General features: G+C 51.4%; 6 protein-coding genes across 6 annotated transcripts; 2 read left to right on the top strand and 4 right to left on the bottom strand.

Moving 5' to 3' along the window:
* Positions 1-1,537: 1,537 nt before the first annotated feature.
* AA0111_g6018 (NADPH--cytochrome P450 reductase) lies at positions 1,538-3,681 on the bottom strand (the record flags this gene model as incomplete). Its single annotated transcript, XM_028652195.1, has 2 exons — positions 1,538-1,834; positions 1,888-3,681. The coding sequence occupies 2 exons, from the start codon at positions 3,679-3,681 to the stop codon at positions 1,538-1,540; spliced, it is 2,091 nt and encodes a 696-aa protein (XP_028506580.1).
* A 1,423-nt stretch (positions 3,682-5,104) lies between these two features.
* Positions 5,105-13,036, top strand: AA0111_g6017 (Cell morphogenesis protein; the record flags this gene model as incomplete). The annotated part of the gene is made up of 3 exons (XM_028652194.1): positions 5,105-5,131; positions 5,290-10,536; positions 10,583-13,036. 3 exons carry the CDS (start codon positions 5,105-5,107, stop codon positions 13,034-13,036), a joined length of 7,728 nt encoding a protein of 2,575 aa, XP_028506585.1.
* Positions 13,037-13,414: 378 nt separating this feature from the next.
* Positions 13,415-13,948, bottom strand: AA0111_g6016 (hypothetical protein; the record flags this gene model as incomplete). Its single annotated transcript, XM_028652193.1, has 1 exon — positions 13,415-13,948. The coding sequence occupies one exon, from the start codon at positions 13,946-13,948 to the stop codon at positions 13,415-13,417; it is 534 nt and encodes a 177-aa protein (XP_028506586.1).
* A 2,338-nt stretch (positions 13,949-16,286) lies between these two features.
* Positions 16,287-16,607, bottom strand: AA0111_g6015 (hypothetical protein; the record flags this gene model as incomplete). The annotated part of the gene is made up of 1 exon (XM_028652192.1): positions 16,287-16,607. One exon carries the CDS (start codon positions 16,605-16,607, stop codon positions 16,287-16,289), a length of 321 nt encoding a protein of 106 aa, XP_028506587.1.
* Positions 16,608-17,742: 1,135 nt separating this feature from the next.
* On the top strand, positions 17,743-20,039 carry AA0111_g6014 (hypothetical protein; the record flags this gene model as incomplete). The annotated part of the gene is made up of 3 exons (XM_028652191.1): positions 17,743-18,022; positions 18,070-18,278; positions 18,324-20,039. 3 exons carry the CDS (start codon positions 17,743-17,745, stop codon positions 20,037-20,039), a joined length of 2,205 nt encoding a protein of 734 aa, XP_028506588.1.
* Positions 20,040-20,488: 449 nt separating this feature from the next.
* Positions 20,489-21,709, bottom strand: AA0111_g6013 (hypothetical protein; the record flags this gene model as incomplete). The annotated part of the gene is made up of 1 exon (XM_028652190.1): positions 20,489-21,709. One exon carries the CDS (start codon positions 21,707-21,709, stop codon positions 20,489-20,491), a length of 1,221 nt encoding a protein of 406 aa, XP_028506581.1.
* Between the last annotated feature and the right edge of the window lie 791 nt (positions 21,710-22,500).

Below are 22,500 nucleotides of genomic sequence, written 5' to 3'. Positions count from 1 at the left end.
CTTTCCGAGTATACTTAAAGATAGTATGAGTTATGGATAGGTGTCGAACAAGCTGGCAGCCCTGTACCTAGTGAGAGACAAGGTACTAACCTGCATCGTGTACGAGATCCTCAGGTGCTCCACCAAAGACCTGATGGCGCTGGAGTGATACAGACTCACGAATGGAACATGTCCCGCTTCCTCGCGTGTTGCGTGGGCGCAAGCGCACTGATTACCGTGTCGCATATGTTGCAAAACAACTATCCGGCCGGTTGTCCGGCTCTTGATGCGGCTGTTGTAGGTCTCGTGGCAGTGTAGCGACAGAGGAGAGTTAGAGAACATCTACTCGTGCCTAGACTCAGCAAGTGAAGGACACCTCCAAGGGTCCATGTCGGGTGGCGTTCTGGTACACAATCATTCGTCGATTGCTCCATAAATGCCTGCCTGTAAGGTCCTTTTAGGATCTGTGCATGCTGTGCGCGCGGAGAAGCATGCAGTTTGTCTACATGCATGTCTCTCCAAATTCTGCGTTTTGTACTGAGCTGCTTGACAAATGTTTCGTTGCGAATGTTCCAACGTGACCCGGCTTGACCTCAAATCTGGAATTCATATCTTCCTGCTACCATGATCGCAGAAAGAGACATACTACACAGATCGGCTCTTTCTAGTTGCATCCGCGAGGTAACACAGAAAGCAGATGAGGGACAGCCCGGCCTCATATAAGCCTCGCTAAAGTTCATGGCGTTTCGAAGCACTGCGTTCTTCCGGGTTTCGAGCCAATGCCCCGCATGCTCAGGTTGCGGCGGTGAGTGACTGGTGTGGTCATCCTACCGTAAAGCTTTTCAAAATGCGATGCGCAACCAGGTCAATACAGAAGACGACACTTAGCCGGAACTGCTGTGCAAACCATTACCGTGCGCATGATGTCAGTGTCCTGTACAAAGAGATGTGCCTGCACCTCTGAGCAATGAAGTTTTACCACGCAGCGGTCCAGACAGGCAACCTAGACATTGGGGGCTGTAACCTGAGCTTGTGATCGTAAAAACTCTTCATCAGTTATCGCGGCGCAGTCATGAGCCAGGAACGGCAGATGTCAATATTAGTCCGAAGCTGTCGATATGCACGCAAGGCTGATGTTCATCGAAGAGACTAGGTTTATGGGACGCGATCGACGCGGCAGGCACCGCGTGCGCTTGCGCCAATCATGGCATGGACCCTGGACTAGCGCACGTTTTACCTACCACAACAGGGCCTCACAGCATTAGGTCGCGCATCGCTCAACATCTTTCTGATACCCATCAGAGCCACCTGAGTAAGAAGCAAATCTTGAGGTATTAATGTTTTTGTTATTCATCAAATCAACTTGTCTACATCGCAGGCTATACAGAGTAGTGAACGGTTAGATATCCGCACATGGTCATCCAGGCCTCAGATACAGAGCCAGTATATTCCAACACGAAATGCGGTCGTCAGATCGAACGCCGTCGCTCACACCATTCTACCCATGAAAATGCATGCTCAAAAATCTCGTTCCGAACTCCTCTCAGTGGTTCCTAGCTCATGACCAGACGTCCTCTTGATATTGATTTGACGCCCTCATGGCTTTTACAATCTCCTCGCCCTTTGTCTCCGAAACGTTCCTGTACTTGGAGATGATCTTTCCAAGAAGAGTGTTGACCTCGCGGGCCATGTGTGCGGCGTCACCGCAAACGTAGAAGTAGGCCTTTTGCTCGAGCAGCTTGTTCACTTCCTCGCCAGCTTCCTCGAGCTTGTTCTGTACGTAAACCTTCTTGGGACCATCTCGCGAAAACGCGGTGTACATCTCGAACTTATCACCCAAGTCTGCTTGGTATTGCTGCGTGTCTTGTTAGTCTCAACTTGTGGTGGTTTTGGCACTTGACAACTTACCTTCCATTCATCCGCGTACATGAAGTCCTCTGACTGCTTTCTGCACCCGAAAAAGAGGATAGTCTTTCCAACATTCTGACCAGCCTTCGCTTGTGCAGCTCGTTCTTGAATGAACCCACGGAATGGTGCGACACCAGTACCGGGTCCGACCATGATGATGGGCTTGGAGGGGTCCGAAGGCAACTTGAAGTTGGAGTGGCGGACATGGACTGGAACGTGAATACCATCGTATTTGTTACGAGGACCGGTGATAGAGTAATTCAGGCCGTGAGGATCGGGGTTGGGGTCTCCGTGTTGCTTCTGCTTCAAGGCCAAGAGGTAGTTGGTAGTGACACCCTTCAGAGCGTATGGCGCACCGGGCTTTTCGATGGACTCAACAATAGCAGTGATGGAGATCTTGTCCTTCTGTACCAGAGACGAGGAGGAGATGGAGTAGTAACGAGGCTGGATCTTGACCATGGTTTCGAAGAGGAAAGAAAAGGGAATCTTGTCCCATGTCACACCCTTGCCAGTGATTTCGAGAAGCTGTGCCAGGTTGAGGTTACGGTCGGTAACGTGCTCCTTGAAGTAGTCCTTGTCGCTACCTAGTTTCACGATTTCAGCCTTGATATCGTCGTTTGGCGCAAACTGGGCAATGACGGAGACGAGTTGACGGGACACAGCAGCATTGATCTCGATGTGGAAGCGAACAGCAGCATCGTATGTGGTCGGTGACGGGAAGGGAACCTTGGCGGTGGGGTCGAGGCCTCTGACTGCAATGACGGTGTGTCGCTGGTCTTCCTTGCCAAGAACCTTGAATAGCCTATCGACTTCCTTGCCAGCGTTGTTGGGCCAGATAGCAATGTGGTCACCGGTAGTGTATGACAGGTTGGATCCAGCAATGCTGATTTCCATGTGTAGACAGTTTCGGTTGGCAGAGTTGAACAGTTCGGCGGACTCGACGATGGGCGCAATGAAGGGATTGTTGGCGTTGAATGGGCCCTTTTGGTTGCCCTCAAGATGGTTCTTGTTGGGCTCACCAAGGTAAACAGTGTCGTCTTCGGGAGTAAGATCTGGCCTTTCGGTGACCTCGAAGACGGGCTCGTACATAGCCTCACGCTCCTCCAGACCCATCTTTTCGGCAACAGCAGCCCACATGGGCTCCTTCCACGCGAGGAAGTCCTCTTCCATGGTACCAGCACCGTCGTCACCCTCACCGGCAGCACCCAATCTGGTGGCACCGAGGTTTGTCAGGTACTTGTCGACGTTGCGGACCATGGAGTTGTAGTGTTCGTAGGTGTTGTTTCCGAGACCAAATGCGACGTAGTTGAGTTTGCTGAGTGGCTTGTCGTCGGCGCTGCCACCCTCAGAGAAGCTGACATCTTCGGAGCCAATAAATTCGTAGAACTCGACAGCGTTATCTGTGGGTTCGCCCTCGCCATAGGTGGCCAAGACGAAGACGGCGAGCTTGTCTTCGGGAAAGGTGTCCAGGTTGTCGAAATCGTACTCCTCCAGGTCTGCCACCATAGTCTTGAGGCCGAAGCGTGAGTGACCCTCCTTGGATATACGCGAAGCATAGTCCTCAGCCGTACCCGTCTGGCTACCGTAGAAGACGACGCAGTTCTTGTCCGTCTCGTCCATCTTCTCTATTATGTTGCGCGACTTGCCAGCCTTTGCAGCGCCATTGGCCGTGGCCAGCGAGTTGCCGTAGGGGTCCCCATAGACGCCCCAGTAGGTGCCTTTGGTGAAGTAGGCTACCGTGCCGACCAGGAGGGCGGCCAGCACGATAATGTCCAAAGTATCGAGTTGTGCCATGGTGCTGTTCGGTGGTTAGCAGAGATTCAGAGGCAGGTGGAGGGGCAGCGCTGACATGGACACAGTAGTTAGTTGCCGTCCGGAAAGGGATTGGAAACGACACGGTAATATTTGTATTCGGCTTCGCAACGGAGCGTCGGAATGGCAAGTGGGCCGTGCGTCTCAACTCAATCTTATCGAGACCTGGGGCCGGTGAGCCGCAAGCACGTTGTTGAGCCAGTACATAAACAAGGGCCTTTGTTTAGACTTCACAGATCCCTGACCGCTACACGGGCATGGCAAAAGTGGCCAAAAGTGGTGCCGTCACAGACTGTCAGATGCCCATCGGGTGCCGATGTGTTCCGCATTCATTCCGCTGGGCGCTACTTATGAGAGCCGGTGGAGGGTGCGAGACCCTGACTTTCCCGAGCGTCGCTGCCTTTCCGCTACGTCTACCAAGAACCCCGCCAGCACTTCGGGACCTTTGTGGGGCACATCGTTAGAGCCTAACACAATGGCTTCGTGCGAGGGCGGCAGATGCAGCTGCGGAGCCTCGAGAGGAGCAAAGTCAGGCCGGTGTTGAGGCAGATGCAGCAGCCATGCACAGTTGTCTCGGAAAGCTGGGCGGCATGTGATTGTCAGAACAAGATAGACCAGGTCGCAACAGAACATGACCAGGCCTCGGGATGGCGCAGGGCTGACGACGCATCCTGCTTGTAGCTGCGTATCTAGCAAGTTCTATATGGTCGTTCGTTGCTATCTATATTCGGGACGACTAGGACGGAACGATAAGCGAAATGTCTATATCGTTGATGCGTAGACAGAGCAACTGCAGGCGGGCTTGGAAGCAAAGAGAGGACTATGCCTGATGCGGGTATAATCTTATAGTTATATGGCTTGCCCACACCTACGCCGCGTCGATGATATACCGCATTCCATGTCTCTCAACAATCGGTGGAACCCAGCTCGTGGAGAACGTGCAAGGCAGTCAGCCAGATCCAATGCGCATCAAATCCGCATGGAGATCTATGTGCACCGCGTTGTTGATGTCTCCGCGCCCGAGCGCTGGTGAATGTTATCTGCAAACGCCATCATCCTTGCCCTTTGGATCCATGAGCATGCTAACATGGCAGAAGCAAGCTCACATCAGAACGAAGTCGGGTGTATCGTTAACCTCGCATGCCCAGTCCCAGATTAGCACCACGTGGGACTGAACAATCTCCAGGCTCGGATCGATCTCCAGAGCCGTGTCGATGCCGGGCGCCATGGATGATCGTTGCCGCCAATGAGGCTAGACACCGGCTAGTCAGGCACAGGGCATCTCTACTTACCCATTTCATCCACCTCCAGACATCCATGACAGCCGTCGCGACCCTCTCAACGGCGACATCTACGTCTTGAGCCTTGTTTGACGGGCTGCAGCTTTCTCCGCCCGCCACGGAAGATGCTGCACGGGAAGCCTGCGGCATGTGTGAGTAGCTTTTTCTTTGTGTATCGCATGGTCGTCCCCAAGCCGTGCGAGGTACCGTGAAACGCACTCCCCACGCGGCTTGGAGTTTGACAGTGCCGGCTTTTGCTGTGCCATAAGGACCCTTATCTCGACGTCGACGCTTCTCCGCGCTGCATCAGAACTATGCTGACCCCTGTGCCTTGCCCGATGCAGCTGCTTTCCCTCTCCTGCAAGCTCGACCAGCTGCTGGGAATGTGTCGCACCATATAGACAGCCCCTCGTCGGCCTCGCGTGAGCCCAGCCAGACCCGCGGGCGTGCGCTGACTGCCTCGTCCCGAACTGTTGCCTCGCGCTCGCAAACACCGGCCGTCAAAGCTACCAGCAGTAATTCGAGCCCCGACCGCACCCTCCAGGCGCTCGAACGCAAACCGTCGGGCTCCTATGCCCACAATCGCAACACTTCCATCGTACACGGCATCCAGCACTCGCGGAACACCAGCTTCGTCAACTCTCCCGCCACAAGCCCGCTGAGCCCCCAGATCATCGCCGCCGCCGCCGGCGCAACCATCGATGGAGCCGTCATGTCGCAGGAGTCGATAGCCGAGGCCTTTGCCGCCAACGGCATGCAGCCTGGCGCGAGTACAGGGCATGTCTATGCCGGTGTGGGAGCCCAGGCAGCATCCAGCGATGGAAGCATACCTCAGCGCAAGCCTGAGCGGGCGCCGAGTGCCAGATCCTCGCGGAAAGGTCACAATCACCACCGCTCCCAGTCGCGCCACCCGCCGCCGCACCCCCACGAACTCAAGACGGTTGGCGAATATGCGCTGCACCACCTCTTCAACTCGTTCATCAGCCAGGCCGAGCAGAAGATCAACCAATGTATGACGGAGAGAGGCCAGCCCGAGGCCAGGGTAGAGGGTGTTTGTGGGCCTGGCGTAGACCCCACCTTCGATCAACTCATAGCAGCCCTGGGGCACATTGCGCGCCACAAGCCGAAGCCTCTCATTGATACCATTATGCTATGGCGCAAGGCAAAGAGTGAGGAAGCGTCCAAACAGCGCACTCAGCTGCTCAATGCCCGACAAGCCACTCCGGGATTGCAGCTCCATCCCGCCCTGTCTCGACGGAACACCGAACCGGTTCAACACTTGGAAAACGGATCCACAGCCTCTGTAGCATCTGGCCCCGAGCACATTGTCGCTCTACAACAGACTGTGACCCAAGCGGAGCAGCGCTCGACCGTCTCAACCTACATCCTCTGCCGAGTATTGATCGAAATCATGACGCAAACCGACCTCCACAATCTAACTTTCGAGATGGCCGATCGTCTTCTTGGTCTTTTCTATGGCCAGCTTAGCACAGTTGATCCTGATATGGTGGACATATCTCCGCTCAATCTCGCCAACTGGACCATCTACAGCCAGCTTCTCGGTGTGCTAAGTGGACTCATATTCGAACAGGTGCAAGAAAAGTTCGTCACCGACCTGAAGATCGTTGACGGTCACTTGGCTCAGAAGAACCAGTACAACAGGGATCACGAAGCTAAAGGCGCTCTGCTCATCCGCGCTCTGAGGCACCTGCAAGTCAAGTCATATCCAGAAGAGACATGGGACCGGACGTGCGACTTCATGCTCTCCATGGCCAAGCTCTTCACTAGTGCCCACGGCCAGCCAGTCAAGTATGCTTACTGCCAAGTCTTGCGGGAACTACTGCTCCGTATCACCTCAAAGGCTACCATCGAGCTCAATGCACCCAAGTGGAAGGCTGTGATTGATATGATGAAGCAGCGCGCTGCTATATTGTTAGGCAAGCCAAAACACTGGCACGAAGCATTCCCACTCATGGCCGCCGTCCTATGTGCTTCTCCAACCGAAACATTCCTCTCCCAGTGGCTCGCGCTTGCCTTGTCTACTCAACCACGACTGAAGGAGCGCGCAACGAGAGCCATCGCCCTTCGAGGTATATGCCGGCTGGTGTGGACTTACATCTACAGACGGGGAACCGAGGCACCAAATGTCGCCGTGCGTCGATTAGAGGAGATCATACGAATGGTGTTCCAACCGGGAAGGCGGTCATACCTCTCGACCGAACCAGCCATTGCTGAACCCTTGATACAACTTACGCGCATCATTGGCTACAAGTACCAAGACCTCTGCTTCAAGACCATCATCTTTCCTCTACTCAATTCGGAAATGTTCATGTCAGGGCGGGAGTTGCGCGTTGAAAATCTTGAGCCTGATCGTATGGTCATTGGTATCCGCTCGTTCCTCGCAATCATGGCTGATCTCGAGAACACCGAGCAGCCACCTTTCCCACTGACATTCGATTACGATCCAAACGCAGTTTCGAACGAGCTTCCTGCTCTTCCTTCCAGTCCACGGCCTCTGCAACCTTTGCCTATCAAGTCCAGTCTCCTTAAGGAGGAGCGTCTTTCGCGTCCTGTGAATTTCACTGGATTCGCCGAAGTGGCAAAAGAATACTACATCCGTTTCTGCAAAATCCTGGGAGAAATTACTATCATATGCGACAATGCATTTGGAGGGCAGGCCGTATTGGATGAGAAGTTCTCTTCGCAAACACCAAAGACGCCCATGGCAGCGGCTTTCAGCTTCGCCCCTCGCGAAGATTATATGACTACTACAGACCTGCGGCAAGGATTCTATGATCTTCTACATGTCGCTGTTCAGGCTTTACCGCGCTGTCTGTCTCCACACATCCCTTTCAACTCACTTGTAAATCTCTTGTGTACCGGAACTGCCCATGTTCAAAGCAACATCGCTGTATCGTCCGCTCAGTCACTCAAGTCCATAGCCCGACAGTCGCATGCACAACAAGTCACAATTGGCTTTGCACGCTTCATCTTCAACTTCGACGATCGTTACGCTACCATGTCTGATGGCGGCATGCTGGGAGCTGGACACATTGAGAATACCCTAAAGCTCTACGTGGAGCTGTTAGAGATATGGATTGAAGAGATTAAGCGGAAGACACGCAAGGCCGCCCTGGATACACCGGACGACGGTTCTGGGAATCGAGCTGCTCAGCTTGATCTTTCTTCTGTGTGGGCGCACGTTGACGAAGTTGAGTCACATGGCCTCTTCTTCTTATGTTCACCTTCGCATCGCGTCCGCTCCTACGCCGTTACCGTGCTACGTCTCATCACTGAGTTTGATACGGCGCTGGGCGGCTCCAACACCCGTGTCATCCGTGTAATGGAAGGAAGCCCCCAGAGGGTCTTGGACATTAGCGATGAGAAGCTGTCGCTAGCTGAGCGCAGTCGTTTACAACGCGGCATGCGCAAGAGCAATGTGCAGAGCACACTCGTGGAACTTTGCGGCAGCGATGTGCCATATGACGCTACTTTATGGTTCAAGATTTTCCCAAATCTGGTGCGAATCAGTTTTGAGGTCTGCCCTTTTGCTGTGACTCTTACTCGAGACATAGTATGTGCCAGACTTGCTCAGATGTATCGCACTCTATCGTCCCTGGCTGAGGGCCAGCGTACAACGCCTTATTCACCGTACGAGCCTGGTGCTAGCAAGTTCAGTGGGCGCCTTGCCTCGACCTCACCAGAAGTCGTCATCGAACAATGGAAACTGTATCTCATATTTGCCTTCACAACCTTAACGAGCCTGGGTCCAACCGCTATGTCGGCTACGCAAGGTCAGCACTCGCGGAAGAGCTCAAAGTCTTCACAAACGAGCACAAACAAGCAACATACCGCCACGGAGTTGTTTTCTAAAGTCCTCCCCTTCCTGTCAGTAGACAATGCCGCCATACGAGACGCTGCGGTTATTGGCCTTGGCTCCGTTAACCTGAATCTTTATCGCACATTACTTGAGTCGCTTCAGGGGATTGTGGCTGCTTGTGCAGAAGAAGCCAAGATGCGTCTGGGCAATCACAACAGAACCATTAGCAGTCCCCGTCCCATCAACTACCGGACCGACCATCTCCGAACAGAGATTACACACGTATACAAGCTAACATCGCAACAATTCCTCAAACTTCCGGAAGCCCACAACGACGAGTGGATCATCAACAACTTAATGAACTACACCAAGGATCTCAGAATTTTCCTGAGTGATACAGAAGTCCAACTTGAGGCGCGCTACCAGAAGTTACGCACGCACTACTGTGGCCTTGTGGAAGTTTTGTTTGAGGGCATCAACAAGACCAGCGATCCTTTGCACTGGATGCCGTTTCAAGCTCGTAAAGCGGCATTTACTCTAATGGAAGAATGGTGCGGATATGCAGCAAATCAATCTCAGATTCGTCAGCGTGAAGAGCAGATGCGTCGTTCCATGCTCGACCGAGAGGTGGATAAGAGCAGCAAAGGTAACGCAACTGCAGCCCTTGAAATTGAAAAACGTGATCTTCGAACCGCGGCTTTGAGCGCTATGGCTGCACTCTGTGGCGGGCCTGTTAGTATCACAACTGATAGCAAAGTCTTGCTTCAGTTCGATGTCATTCGTATGCTCTCATGGATACAGAGCATCTTCGAAACTCCGAGCGATCGAACACACGCCATTGGTCGCCGAGCACTTACGAATCTCATATTGCACAATCGCGAGCATCCATATCTGCTAGACAAGGCAATTGAAATGTGCTATCTCGCGGTCTCTAGTAAAGCTCTCGAGAGCTACTTCGAAGTTGTTACTCAGGTCCTCACCCAACACGAGGACTACACTTTGCCATTCTGGAAAGTACTAAGCGCCGGTCTCTACACACTCGGACATGAGAACAGCGAGATACGCACAAAGTCCACGCGATTACTCCGAACGCTTGAGGCTCGTGAAGGAAAGAATTCGAAACTACAGGACCTGGACATCAGCATCTCTGACAAGACCGTCGCGGTATACAAGCTCGCACAGTTTGAAACATCACGAAGGCTTGCCAAGCAGCATGCCGAGCTTGCTTTCTTGGTCTTCTCGCAATTTTCGTACTACTTCAAAGATCTCAAGCCTGACCATAAGCGCAACATGGTCGCCGCTATGCTTCCTTGGGTGCAGTCTGTCGAGCTGCAAGTCAACCCCGACGGAGGACCGACTGCTAATTCTTACATGTTACTCGTCAACTTGTTCGAGATCACCTACAGATCAGGCAACGTGCTACATAATGAGATCCAAGCACTCTGGCAAGCACTAGCAACTGGACCATACGGTGGTAATGTTCAACTTATCTTGAACTTCATCATCAATCTTTGTCTAGACAAGCGAGAACAGAACTACGTCGACTACTCCAAACAGATCGTAGTCCATCTCTCCAGCACTCCTGCGGGACTAAAGGTCGTTGAGTTCCTGCTATTACAGATCAACCCACGGTCTATGGTAAGCGAGAAGCGCGAGCCTATGCCACCGCCGCCAGACGCTGTCAATCTTCCATACTTGGCCGATCTCACCCAGGTTCTGCCAAGTAGCAATAAACAGGTAAGCATAACATGAAATTCATACTGATTTACGCTGACCTGCGTAGTCTGGCTTTGCCTTGGGACAGGTTTGCCTCATTTTGCTGGTTGACCTTATGGTGTCCCCAGTAGAGGTAGCCAAAGAGCACATTCCATTGCTTCTACAAGTGGTCCTGGTGCTCTGGGATCATTACACCTCTGTGGTGCAGGACCAATCTCGTGAGATGCTTGTGCATTTAATTCACGAGCTAGTCATCTCCAAGATCGAAGACGACACACCAGGCATCGACAAAAGGTCTATCGAAGATTTCGTTGAGAGCATTCGACAACATGACACCAAGGTGGTATGGAGCTACGATGACAAGAACGGCAAGGACGTGGCAGACTCAACCTTCAAGGTTCCTGAGCCAATGGGCTACGTTGCTGGCGAGGTGATGAAGTTCTTCTCATTTGCATACCCTGGACTGAGAGAAGCTTGGGGTCGAGTAGCACTGAACTGGGCCACATCTTGCCCGGTCAGACATATCGCTTGTCGGTCATTCCAGTTGTTCCGCTGCATTCTCAGTTCGCTCGATCAGCAAATGCTTTCCGACATGCTCGCCAGACTTTCTAACACCATCTCGGATGAGGAGAGTGACATACAGACCTTCTCTATGGAGATATTGACAACGCTACGGACCATCATTGAGGCATTAGCGCCTAAAGATCTCATACAGTACCCTCAGCTATTCTGGACGACTTGCGCGTGTTTGGATACTATACACGAAGGCGAATTCATGGAGAGCCTCTTAATGCTAGACAAGTTTCTCGACAAGCTTGATCTAGGCGACGAGGAGGTGTTGAGCATCCTAGAAGAAAGCTGCCCGGATAAGTGGGAAGGCAAGTTCGAAGGCCTTGCCCAACTGACGTACAAGGGCATCAGATCAAGTACATGCCTGGACCGGTCTTTACGAATCCTGGAAAGACTGGTGGTACTACCTTCTAGCCGCATCGTGGGTGACGATAGCCGACTGACGTACACCGTTCTTGCGAATCTGCCAAGATTTCTGCGTTCATTTGACTCTACAGCACAAGATTCAAGTATCCGCGCCACTGCAGAAGTGCTTGCACAAGTCGCAGACCAGCACTACCAGTGCACGTCGCTTTCCGAGGCGTTGACTGCCTTTGCGATGAAGAGGTACCGCCATGAAAAAGACTTCCTTGCGCAGACAATGTCTGCTATACGTTCTACGTTCAATTCGGAACATGAGTTCGGTAGCCTGGTATTCCTTCTCGGTCTACTCATGAACAAGATCGATTGGATGAAGATCAACACGATGGAAGTACTCTGCATCCTGCTACCTGAAATCGACATGCGCAAGCCGGAAATGGCATCCAAAGGATCTGATCTTTTCTCGCCTCTCCTACGACTACTACAAAGCGCATATTGCCCACAAGCTTTAAGGGTTCTTGACTTCGTCATCAATCTCAACATGACTAGTACCCTCACACCGTTCGACAAGCAGCACATTCGCATGAGCATGGCAGGCTCCCACTCTACCAGAGGATACAAGAAGCAGTTCGAGAAGACGCAATCATTGTACGGTATCCCTGAAGAAAGCGGCTGGTCTATTCCAATGCCTGCTTTGCATTCGCAGTTGACAAGAGCGAACGTTCACGCTGTTTTCTACACGTGCGGAAACTTTGACGAAATGAACGTACCGGACACTGAGACACCCAAGGTAGAATTCCGCCAAGAGGAGTTCCCGTTCAGCCCACTATCCGACTACCATCGAACTGCGACCATGACTTCCGAGGATATCCGTGGCGACAGTCACATTGGCGAACTAGTCATGAAACTAGACAGCTTGGATGACTTCTTTGAGGACGATGATGATGCGGAAACCTTGACGGATCTACCAAACTTTTCGTCCTCGGGACGGTACGGTAACGGACCATATGCTCACGACATGCGCGAGAACCTTTACGACCAGCAGACGGCGCCAATCTTACACAAATCACTCACAAGGAACGCATCTGTGACTTCTTTTCAATCGGGGTTCATCTCGGATGTCAAACTCTCCCCAGCTAGGGATCCAGGTGTCATGACACCAGGCGCTTTCAGCTCTTTCGCCAACTCCTCTACTGGCGCCTTGCCTCCAACAAGTCATCCCCGCCCGGGTCTCCATTCCCGCTCCGTAACGTCACCCTCGGCGCCGAACCAACCCCAACGTATTTCTCCTTCCCTCTCATCAACCACGCTCGACGAACAAAATGAGCCCTTCTCCGATGACGAGTACTCTGCTGGTCGGTCGAGCAGCACAGACAAAGGCGGCACCTTCAGTCTAGAGAATATTATCAAGCCTGTTGCTCACGACACAAGGAGTCGCTTTAGGAGTGGTATGAGACGGCTGACGGGGGGTGGCGGAGAGAAGGAAGGTGCAAAGACGCGGGATGCAATCAAGCTAGCGCTGCAGAAGAGTCCGCAAGTACCAAAAGTGCCCGACATCTATCTGGTGAACCCTAAAAGCGCAGATCTGTAGGAGAGTTATCATAAGTGAACTGACAGCATGCGTTTGATGGTAAATGAAGTATGGCGCTCATTGGAGTGGGCGTATGGTATATATGGGATAATGTATGGGTGTGTATAGAAAGAATCAGCGAAACGACCACAAGATACCACGGCGCAATATTCGGATGGTGTTTTTCAACATGAGGAAAGGATCGGGTTATCGCATGCGCATGTATGGGTTACATCAAAAAGTTACCAACCGCTCCTTCTTTCTTAGCTGCATTTTGCTTGCGAGATACCACAGTTTTCATCAATACGATTAGAATGTTTATTGTCCTATGCATGTTCGCCATCTTTCTCTCGCCATATATACAATTGAGCGGTTGGCGCCTGCCTCCATCGTCTGCATCTACTCGTGCGCATCGTACCCTGGTGGTGCCTCGAAATCCAACTCCCCACCAACAAGTCTATACTCAAATGTTTCTTCACCTTCATCGCACTTGAGCCACCCTATGATCGGAACAAGCAACGCACGATCCCGGTACCAGGATCGTTCTACCGCTGTCATCCAATGTATTGGCGCAAAATTACCAACTGGCTCTTGTTGCTCTTTCCGCTCTACTTCCCCTCTACCACAGTTACCGACTATTATAGGCGTCAAACTTCCCACGCCAGTCGGTGCATAGCTCGGGATTATTGCCATCGTAGTACTGAGGAAGGGTAATATTACGGAACCTATGCGGGTCGCGATGCTCACTCCAGAAATGTGTGTAGGTTTTGAAGTGGGAGGAGCTGGCGTAGACCGCCATTCTGGGTGGTCACGAAGGACGTCGGAAAAGGATTGTGTGATTAGCCAGCCGCGGTCGCGATAGATGAGCGAAATGGCGGCGCTAGTTGTACGAATGACGACGGGGCCTGCTGGGTGGTAGATGTAGCTGAGCATTGTTACTGGGTATGGGTGTTGTGCTAGACTGGGTTGCATGAGGGCTTTTGCAAGTGCTGTTCAATCAGATGTTGTGCGTGGATTTCGTCAAGAGACAGTGGCGACATTTTGGTACATTAAAATGGTGAGGTGCGTGTGATAGACGGATTTCACAAGCTACGAATAGTCTTGATGTACTCACTCGCTTGCTATAAGGAATTACAGTAGACGTGATGTGTTTCAACCGTGGCCTTCATCCATGGATGCACATGCGAGCAAACCTCTGCACACGTGACATGAATGTCGTGGCACCAGGTAGAGATTCCTGAAGACCGCATCAGTTGTGCGGCATAAGACGTCCTCGTTTCAATAGAATTTCCTTGAAGATAGTAAGACAATATCGGAACAAGCCTAGAAGTTGTCAAAGACTAAATGCAAGTTGGTTTGATGCTAATAAGTCTAGTCCATACAGTCGCATTCCATACCACCATTGTAGGGCGCGGATGTTTCACAGCCACCAGGAAGATCGTGGCGCTGCATGCACGTTACAAAGTAGCCGTTAGTTGCGCAGTGGTGTCGATGATGGCTAGCTGAATGATGCAGTCCATTTTAGTAAATGCGGTGAGGAAGAGTAAGGAGTTGGCTCCGGATTCGTCGGCGGAAGGAGACGTGGATACCCTGCAGGGTAGCTGAAGGTTTAGCGCGTGCGGTAACTCCAAACAGATGACAACTTAATCTCCTATTCGCCTTCTGACAATGCACCATCTCAGCACACTTGCTATGTCAGACCGATCTTGGGTTACTATACCATCGCGCCCTCAATAGTCCTCAGCCCTATGGCATTTTGGACCTCTAATGTTGCGCTCACTCCAAGAATGGCCTCTGCAACGCAGCTGAAGATGCAATGACCGCTTTTGGTATTCTGAACTTCGCTGGAACCGAAAGTGAATTCAGCACTGTTCTGGAGCGCCTCACTTCACCTGCGCTCTGACCATGACGCCTGGGTATGCTGGCGCACTGCTGCGATGGTGTCGCATACACGTCAAACGCGCTGTCTATATGACAGCCTGAAACAAGATAAATCTGCGTCTTCTTTAAAGTCCCAGTTTTCTGCCTCGATTCCTCATCAAGTTCTTGTTTCGAAAAAGACACAATCACCAGTTATCCAATATGTCGGGCTCATTCTACGGTGCTAAGGTTTACCTCATCCACACTCCGCAGCACACTCGACCCTTCCTGACGACTGTACCCTTTATAGCCCGCGATTTCGCCTCTTGGGGATATCGAGTCGACCATCATGCTGCAGATTCGCCATATATTATCGAAGTTCGATCCCGTGAGGATGTGGAGCATATGAAACGTACAGACCGTGGTGGCAGTCGAAGGACGAAGTTGATGGGAATATGGGCAAACGAATTAGTTCGCAGAAAACGACAGCAGCGAGGAGATGCAAGGGGTGGCGAAATTCAGATGCCCGTGGCTAATGGCGGGTTTGGATCGTTAGAAGCTAGGGTAAAGAAAGCCGGCGACCTAGTCCAAGATGTCATCGATGGGTTGGTTGCGTCTGGTGAGTACAAGTCCAGCATACGGTGTTCCTTGTTTGATATTGAAGTGAAGGCTAACAGAGTAAAAGAAACTCAACGTATGCCGCAGTCGACTCGGAAGAGTAAATCAACGGAGTCGTCGCCCACCATTTTGACCACATATACTCGTCACTTATACGCCATTCGTTATACGCCTAACGCACCTTTACCATCATGGTCGAACCCTGACATCTTCTACGCAGATCATATTGTTCTAGAATTTCATCATCACGAAAACATCAGAAAAGAATGTCTAGTTGATGCAGTACGTAGCGCGATTGGTAAAGATGAAGGAAGAATGGGAAGAGTGGAGAAATGCACAACTACAGGACTGAAGAGAGTATATCTATGGATTGATGTTGCAGACACGTTCTTCGGCGATGTAGTGCGAGAAGAGGGCGATTTGGAAGACAGAGATCCTGTCCCAAAGTATGAGAGGGGTGAAAGTCCGCCGATGTATGACGAGAGATAAGGCGGATGACATTTTGAATAAAAGTACTGTACGCTCCCATGAGAGTCACCTGAAGATCCATAAAACATGGTCGTATACACTATAACCTTGCGACACCAGCTTCATGCACCTGAATTGATGATTACACATTTCCATCCAACTGAATACAGTAACGTACAGGAGAAGTTCAAAGAATGAAGGGGTTTATCCATCATTCGCTTTGATGTGTCGGCCCCAATGCACTTCTGTATGCCATCTTCCTCGAATATACCCTTTACTCGCAGTAGATGTCCTAAATCTCCAAATTCCTGTTTCCTCTTTTCCTCTAATCATACACCACATCCCCTCTCCTCAGTCCACCCCGATGGCTTCTCGCACCCTCCGCCATCAATCCATTCATGTTCGTAACCCGAACCTGAGCCATATATTCCTGTTGTTCTGGCGTCATCGGCTTCATGCCGTTGCCGTCCTCCCTGAAACCAAAGGTCGCGTTTATGGCATAGCCGACGCAAACACATATACCGGCGCCTAGCATGATGAGGAGGATGATGACGGTCTCTGGGATTGCGTATTCGTCGCGCTTGATGAGAGGATGGGCGGTTGCGTTCTTAAGAAGCGCGAGAAGGAGAATTGCTGTTTGAATCATGCTTGCGTATCGCTCTTGATGCAAGTGATGTTATGATGTGAAGGCTTGACAACGGTGCTACCGTTCTCGTGTCAGGTAGGAGATGGACCTTGTTTATCGATGAATGTAGCAGGTTACGAGGCTGATAGATACTCTCGATTAATTTGACGTGTATCTCTATGGCTGCTGAAGAAGAAAACGAAGGAAGGGTAGTATAGCGTGATGCTCGAAAGTAAAGACTGAACGAAAGTGAACGAACAGGAAAAAGCAGCCGGCAGTGCCCTTCAAATGGTGAACGCCATGCACCATTCCAAAACAACAAACTCCACCTGTATATTGACTTGCCAGCATCCCCTAATCCTCCATTGCCGTTATCTTACATGTGCACAGGCCACGTCTTCGTACATTGCCTGTTCTGACATAGCGTCTCGCTGAGTGGACGCTGCGGTTGGCCAACTGTTCCCTGAGTGACCCACCTCACCTTGTCGCTTCGCGAGAGGTATCCACTAGGCACGTGATATTGCGAGCAGACCAATGAGAATTCGAGATGCTATTTTTGTGCTTCCTGATGTGGCATCGAGGAGTGTCTTGTGGCGTTGCGGGACCTGAGTACCACTTGTGACCAGCATGTCAGACGCAGGGGTGCTGTTCCAGTCAAGACAGCCGGAAGTCGACTTCCTGGTAGTAGTAAGCTTGACTGCCGTCCATACGAAGGTAGGTGCATTACCTAACGTTACCTGCTCTCCAAATCCGTTACCGTGAGCACTAGAAAGCATACGTTTTCATGCTGAACCGCACTCAGAACCAGTCCCCCGAACCTGCTATTGCACCCGACACGACTGTCCTTACGCAACACTACAATAGAGCGTCCTGACGACCCAGGTACCTTGGAGTTGAACAATACAATGGAAACAGCTAAGCATTCATCCGCTCGACTGCACAGAAGTGAGGAGGCCCGCAGATAGGCAAGTTCGTGGTGGTCAGAGGTGGTCGAATCTCTACCATGGTTCTACGTCTCGCTTGAGCAGGCTTAACATTCGAAAACGTCGTCTTGGGTCCAGTCGACATTCACACCAACATCTTCGAACGCGTTTTTCTCGATGCAAAACAATACAAAAGCCTTACATGAACTAAATCAGAAAAACGTAATTCCGCCATGGACCACGTTCAACAGCTGATCACACGAGGCGATAATCCAAGAGAAGAAAGAGCTTACCGTGATTCTGCTAGCATCGAAAGTGTCGAATATCGCATCCGTAGCGAGCCAAACCACCTCTACGAAGATCCAGACATTGACGAAGACATAGTATATCGCATCATCCCTGGGGGCGTGGTGACGAAGAGACATTTGGAGACTTGCGCTGAGCACTTCTCGACTAATTATGGTGTGTGGAGTCAGAGGGCACGTCTCGTTATGGGCCCCTGGGCTGAGTATGGTTAGTAGAGCGACAAAAACGAAGCCATTTCTAACTCCTATGTGTAGGCAAGCACATACGACTTAGTCGCGATAGGCTAAGAGCTCAGTGCCTACCGGATGGAGTCAATAGCATCCTAGTGATAGCCATTACTAAGAATGGTCTACAGGTCGGACACTGCTTTATGAGCCAGTGGATGCACGGTGACGATCGGGTGTGGTGGATAACGCAACTACTGGTGTTGAAAGGCTATCGCAACCAGAGACGAGCTACCAAGGTAAGCAGATGTCATACATGAGAACAAGTGACTGACTTGCAATAGATGCTACAAGCCTTGGCCATGCATTACGATGTCGGCAGATCCACCCGGAGAGATCTCGTCGGAGTAGCGTCCTCAAATCCTTACACCATTTGCACTCTCCTCCGCGTTTTTGGTCGAGGCATTGAGGTACTGCCTTCGAAGCCCGATTGGGAAGAAAATCCTGTTCGTCATACACCGCTGCCCATTTCAGCATGTGAGCCGATAGTCAAAGCCGCACCAGTCAACTATATCCGCGATGCCAAATTGTTACCTGGGACACTGACTGCCAACACAAGATTTTTCATAGATCACGCCGCGCCTGATGAAGCTTTGACAAGAATCGTATACAGTATAAACAAGCAGATGATCGAGCCGTGGGAATGGTTGTTTGGGAACTTGGAACCCGGATGTGAGTATTTGTGTATTTTGGACTATTCCTTCGACTCGGAGTATAGGCTGGACTCGGTGCTTCATGACGAGTTAACAATCTCGAACGCGGATCAACCAAAAGAAGGGAGTTCAAACCGTACGAAGAAGTCGTTTGACATCGGCAGTTCCAAACGCCTTAAACGATTGTCAAGTTTGATCCAATATGGTGAGATTGATCGTTATCTGCTCGAAGTTCCTAGCAGCTGCCAGCTTGATCCAGAATGCAATCGAGCTTATGCATCCTTATATGGTAGTGTGCGCAAGCTCGTCTTTGAAGCAAAACGGCTGATTGCAACAACACCTATGCTGTCCATCATTATGAGTGCGAAGCAAATACCGGATGACCTTCGCAGAGTCTATCAGTCGGTGAACTTTTGCTTCCCACTACCAGAGCAAGTGCGGACCTGGGCGGACTTCACTGAGTACGCATATGGTGTTTTCGAGGAAGACACTAATGTCGCTGCTAGGTTGTTGATTCTTCAGGCCATCCACTTTCAGGAGCTCAGAGATAATCACGAAAACTCGCAAAGAGCAAGAGTGATGGAGAGCCTGGAGCTGGCGAAGCTTGAGAGAATGAGGGAGAAAGGTCAGTCAGCCAAACGAGTCAGACAAAAGCCTACAATTCAGCGGCCGAGGTTCACAGCAAATACTTCTCGAGATAAGGATAATGCTTTGTCTGCAAAGCCTCGGGAGGAACCTGGACTCACCCCGATGGTACCTCCCCGGAAGCCTCTCGCCCCAAAGCCTCAGGGACCATCCAAAATTGCCGAAATGTCAGCAAAGACAGATGCACATACCACCAAGGCTCGTACAACGTCTATGCTCTCATCCATCGGGAATTCCTTTCGAAGGTTGAGAGTTTCTAACCCTCGGCGATCACTGTCAGAGTCTAAGCCTCGAGGTTCTATACCAACGACAAACGCATCCAACGATACGCCAGCACCGACGGAGCAGACACCGCCGCAGACCCCCCTTAGCCGTAGCTTTGGACCAATCCCTCGGACTGCACCAATTCGGATTTCTGCGGTTCCCAAGGATCCTTTCTCTGCAAAAGTCATTCGTCGATACGAACACGAGGCGCACGCTGCTATCACACCACCCGCAACTCCGCTATCTTCTCAGCCGCAAGCGGACTTACCACGTTACATGGCCCCAACTATGAGCTCAATGCAACGGTATAAGACCCACAGTCCTGAACTTTTCTATTCCGATGAGTCTGATGACGGAAGTAGGTCGAGTGTGTCCGGTCGGCCGTGTTTGAAAAACAGCAGGAAGGTCTTAGATCGGACGTGGGGGAAGAGAGGATGAGCCCCTGGTCAGGTCGTTGGCAGGACCAGACAGAAATAATAGAATGCCGCCCATTAGTAATTTGTTGCGTAGTCGGGAGATGCTGTGTCTTCTTAACGTTAAGGAGATGAGAAGCAAGTGGAGAACGAGAGAATGCTGGTGTCGATTGAGTGTGGGGTCATGACGCGTCTCGACTGGCTAGTGCGTGGACCATGACTTCTTCTGTTCTATCGTCAACTTGAATCAAATCAAACTTCACCTCAAAATTCTTCAAGGTGGCACCCAAAGTAATATCTGCACAAAGCCATCTCATTCTCTTAGTATATTATGAAACCATAGTGTTGCGAACCAGTCGCTCAAACTAGGTGCGAGTGTCATCCATTCGCGACCCTATATGAACGCATTCATCTATCTTACATTGACACAAGGAAATGCCGCAAGAGAGCTAGTCTCGAAAGTTACATCCACGCCTACAGAGCCCAGGCAGCAGCAGCAAAGACGACAGACAAAGCCATGGCCATCGAGTTCATGACCGACACCGAGGTAGCAGCTCCCGCACCGGTTCCGCTGGGAGCGGCAGCGCCAGATTGCTGAGCATTGCCGTTTCCGCCATCGCTTCCGCCGTTGGTGTTGTTGCTGCTGCTGCTGTCGTTGTTACCGCTATCTGTAGTCGAGTTGCTGCTCGACGAGCCACCGGTCGAAGTACCGTTGTTTGTGGCGGGCTCTGCCGAGGGGAGCTCCTTCTGCTCTGGGCAGCTGATGTCGAAGCGCGGGGTGGTGGACAGCTTGTCCGAAATGGCGAACTTGACCTTGTTTGCAGGGTTGGCATCGCGGAGTGTGTACCAGAAGACGTTCCTCTTGCCGAAGAGCGCGCAACCGACATCTTTCCAGTATGTCTCTGCGTTGTCTACAGTCGATGTGGCAGCACCAAAGTCAGGACCACTGTACGCCCAGCCAGTCTCGGTAATCCAGACATCTTTGTCTCCAGCGACGCCCTCAGTTGCGCTGATAGCACTGCTTAGGAGCTTGCCAGCGTTATCGATCTTGTTGTCAAGCTCGGATTCGTAGAAGGGGAATGCGTTAACAGCCAAAAAGTCAATCTCGTCGATGACAGCCTTGTTCGACTCGTTGACCCAAGCAGTCCAGGTGTCGACGTGGGTGATCTTCACACCCTTGAGTGGGGTATCGGCAAGACGCTCGCGCGCAGTCTTGATGAATTCAACAATCTTCTCCGCGCTGTTACCGACACCAGCCTCGTTCCGGATACCAGGTTCCGACACACGGTAAAGATCTTCGGAACCGACAGACAGTCCGATAACAAGATCCGTCAGCTTTGTTCCGTATTCCTCGACTGCGGAGCTCAATGCCTTCAATTCGTTGTCAATGTTGTCCGTGCCTGATGCCCAAATACCGAGAAGGAGCTTGGAGTTCGTTGCGATAGCGGCAGGGAAGGCGGCGATGGGTGTGTCGGTCGTCTCCCACTGAATGTTGGAGTAAAGACGGATAGCGCTGAAGTTGCCTGGTGCGCCCTCCAGGTTCTGCGCGGTGGTGAACTCCTTCTCGAAGTCCTCCTGGGTCTTTGCCTTGCCGGTATCATCAGATGCACCGGAGTTGAAGCCCAAAACAAAGTCCTGCGCAAGGGCACTGCTGACGGTGGCCGCCGCGACGGCAAGCGCTGATACAAAACGCATGTTGGTTGAAGTTCTAAGGGAGCGACTGTAGTTGAAGAGTTGAAATTGGAAGAAAGGATTGTGTTGAAAGGAAAAGAGGAAGTCAGCAGTGGAGGCCCTGCGAAGGAGTGAGATGGCTCAAAAGCAGGGTAAGCTCCGTGTATTTTTATGCAAACGCGAGCTGATGATCATTCACGAACGGCGTACCCCGTAATTGCGGCAGCTGGGGTCCGGGGCAGATTGATTGGCCACCCCTTCGCACCGCAGCTGAGCTGAGCCTTGGCGCCGAGGAGAGCAAGTCAGTTTTTGCCTGTGTTTGGCGCACAGCCACGCGCCTGAAACGGCGCGTATAAAGACAGTTTCGAAAGCTTTCGGGCATCACGTCAGAACCGGCTATTCTCAATAGCATCACCTTAACTCCTGGCGAGTGCATTCTGGCTCTTCCATGATAATCGCTGGTGTATGCACCTACGATACAGACGTTGTGATACTGGTGTGAATCTTTGTACGTGCCTGCTTGCGGCTGTAACGCGTGAGAGGAATTATAATCATCCTATTGATCGAAGCACGTTAAAAATGTTCTACAAAACATATGTCTGGGATAACACAATGGGTGCCTACTCATCAAGATTGCATCAAGCTTTCACGACAGCACCGGAGCGCCCCCTATTGCAACCCTTCGTAGTGCGCTAGAATTAGTCAACAGTAACGATCACAATCAAAGTAAAGGCAATACTTTTAAGCTTATCAAGAATGAATTAATGTTATAGTAATTCTGCCACAATGACAAAACATATTCTTGCGAATGTATG

This window comes from Alternaria arborescens (assembly GCF_004154835.1).
Source record: "Alternaria arborescens strain FERA 675 chromosome Unknown contig_12, whole genome shotgun sequence".
Classification (NCBI taxonomy): Eukaryota; Fungi; Ascomycota; class Dothideomycetes; order Pleosporales; family Pleosporaceae; genus Alternaria; species Alternaria arborescens.
Note: the sequence above shows the minus strand (reverse complement) of the source record. Positions and strands in the feature narration are given on the sequence as shown.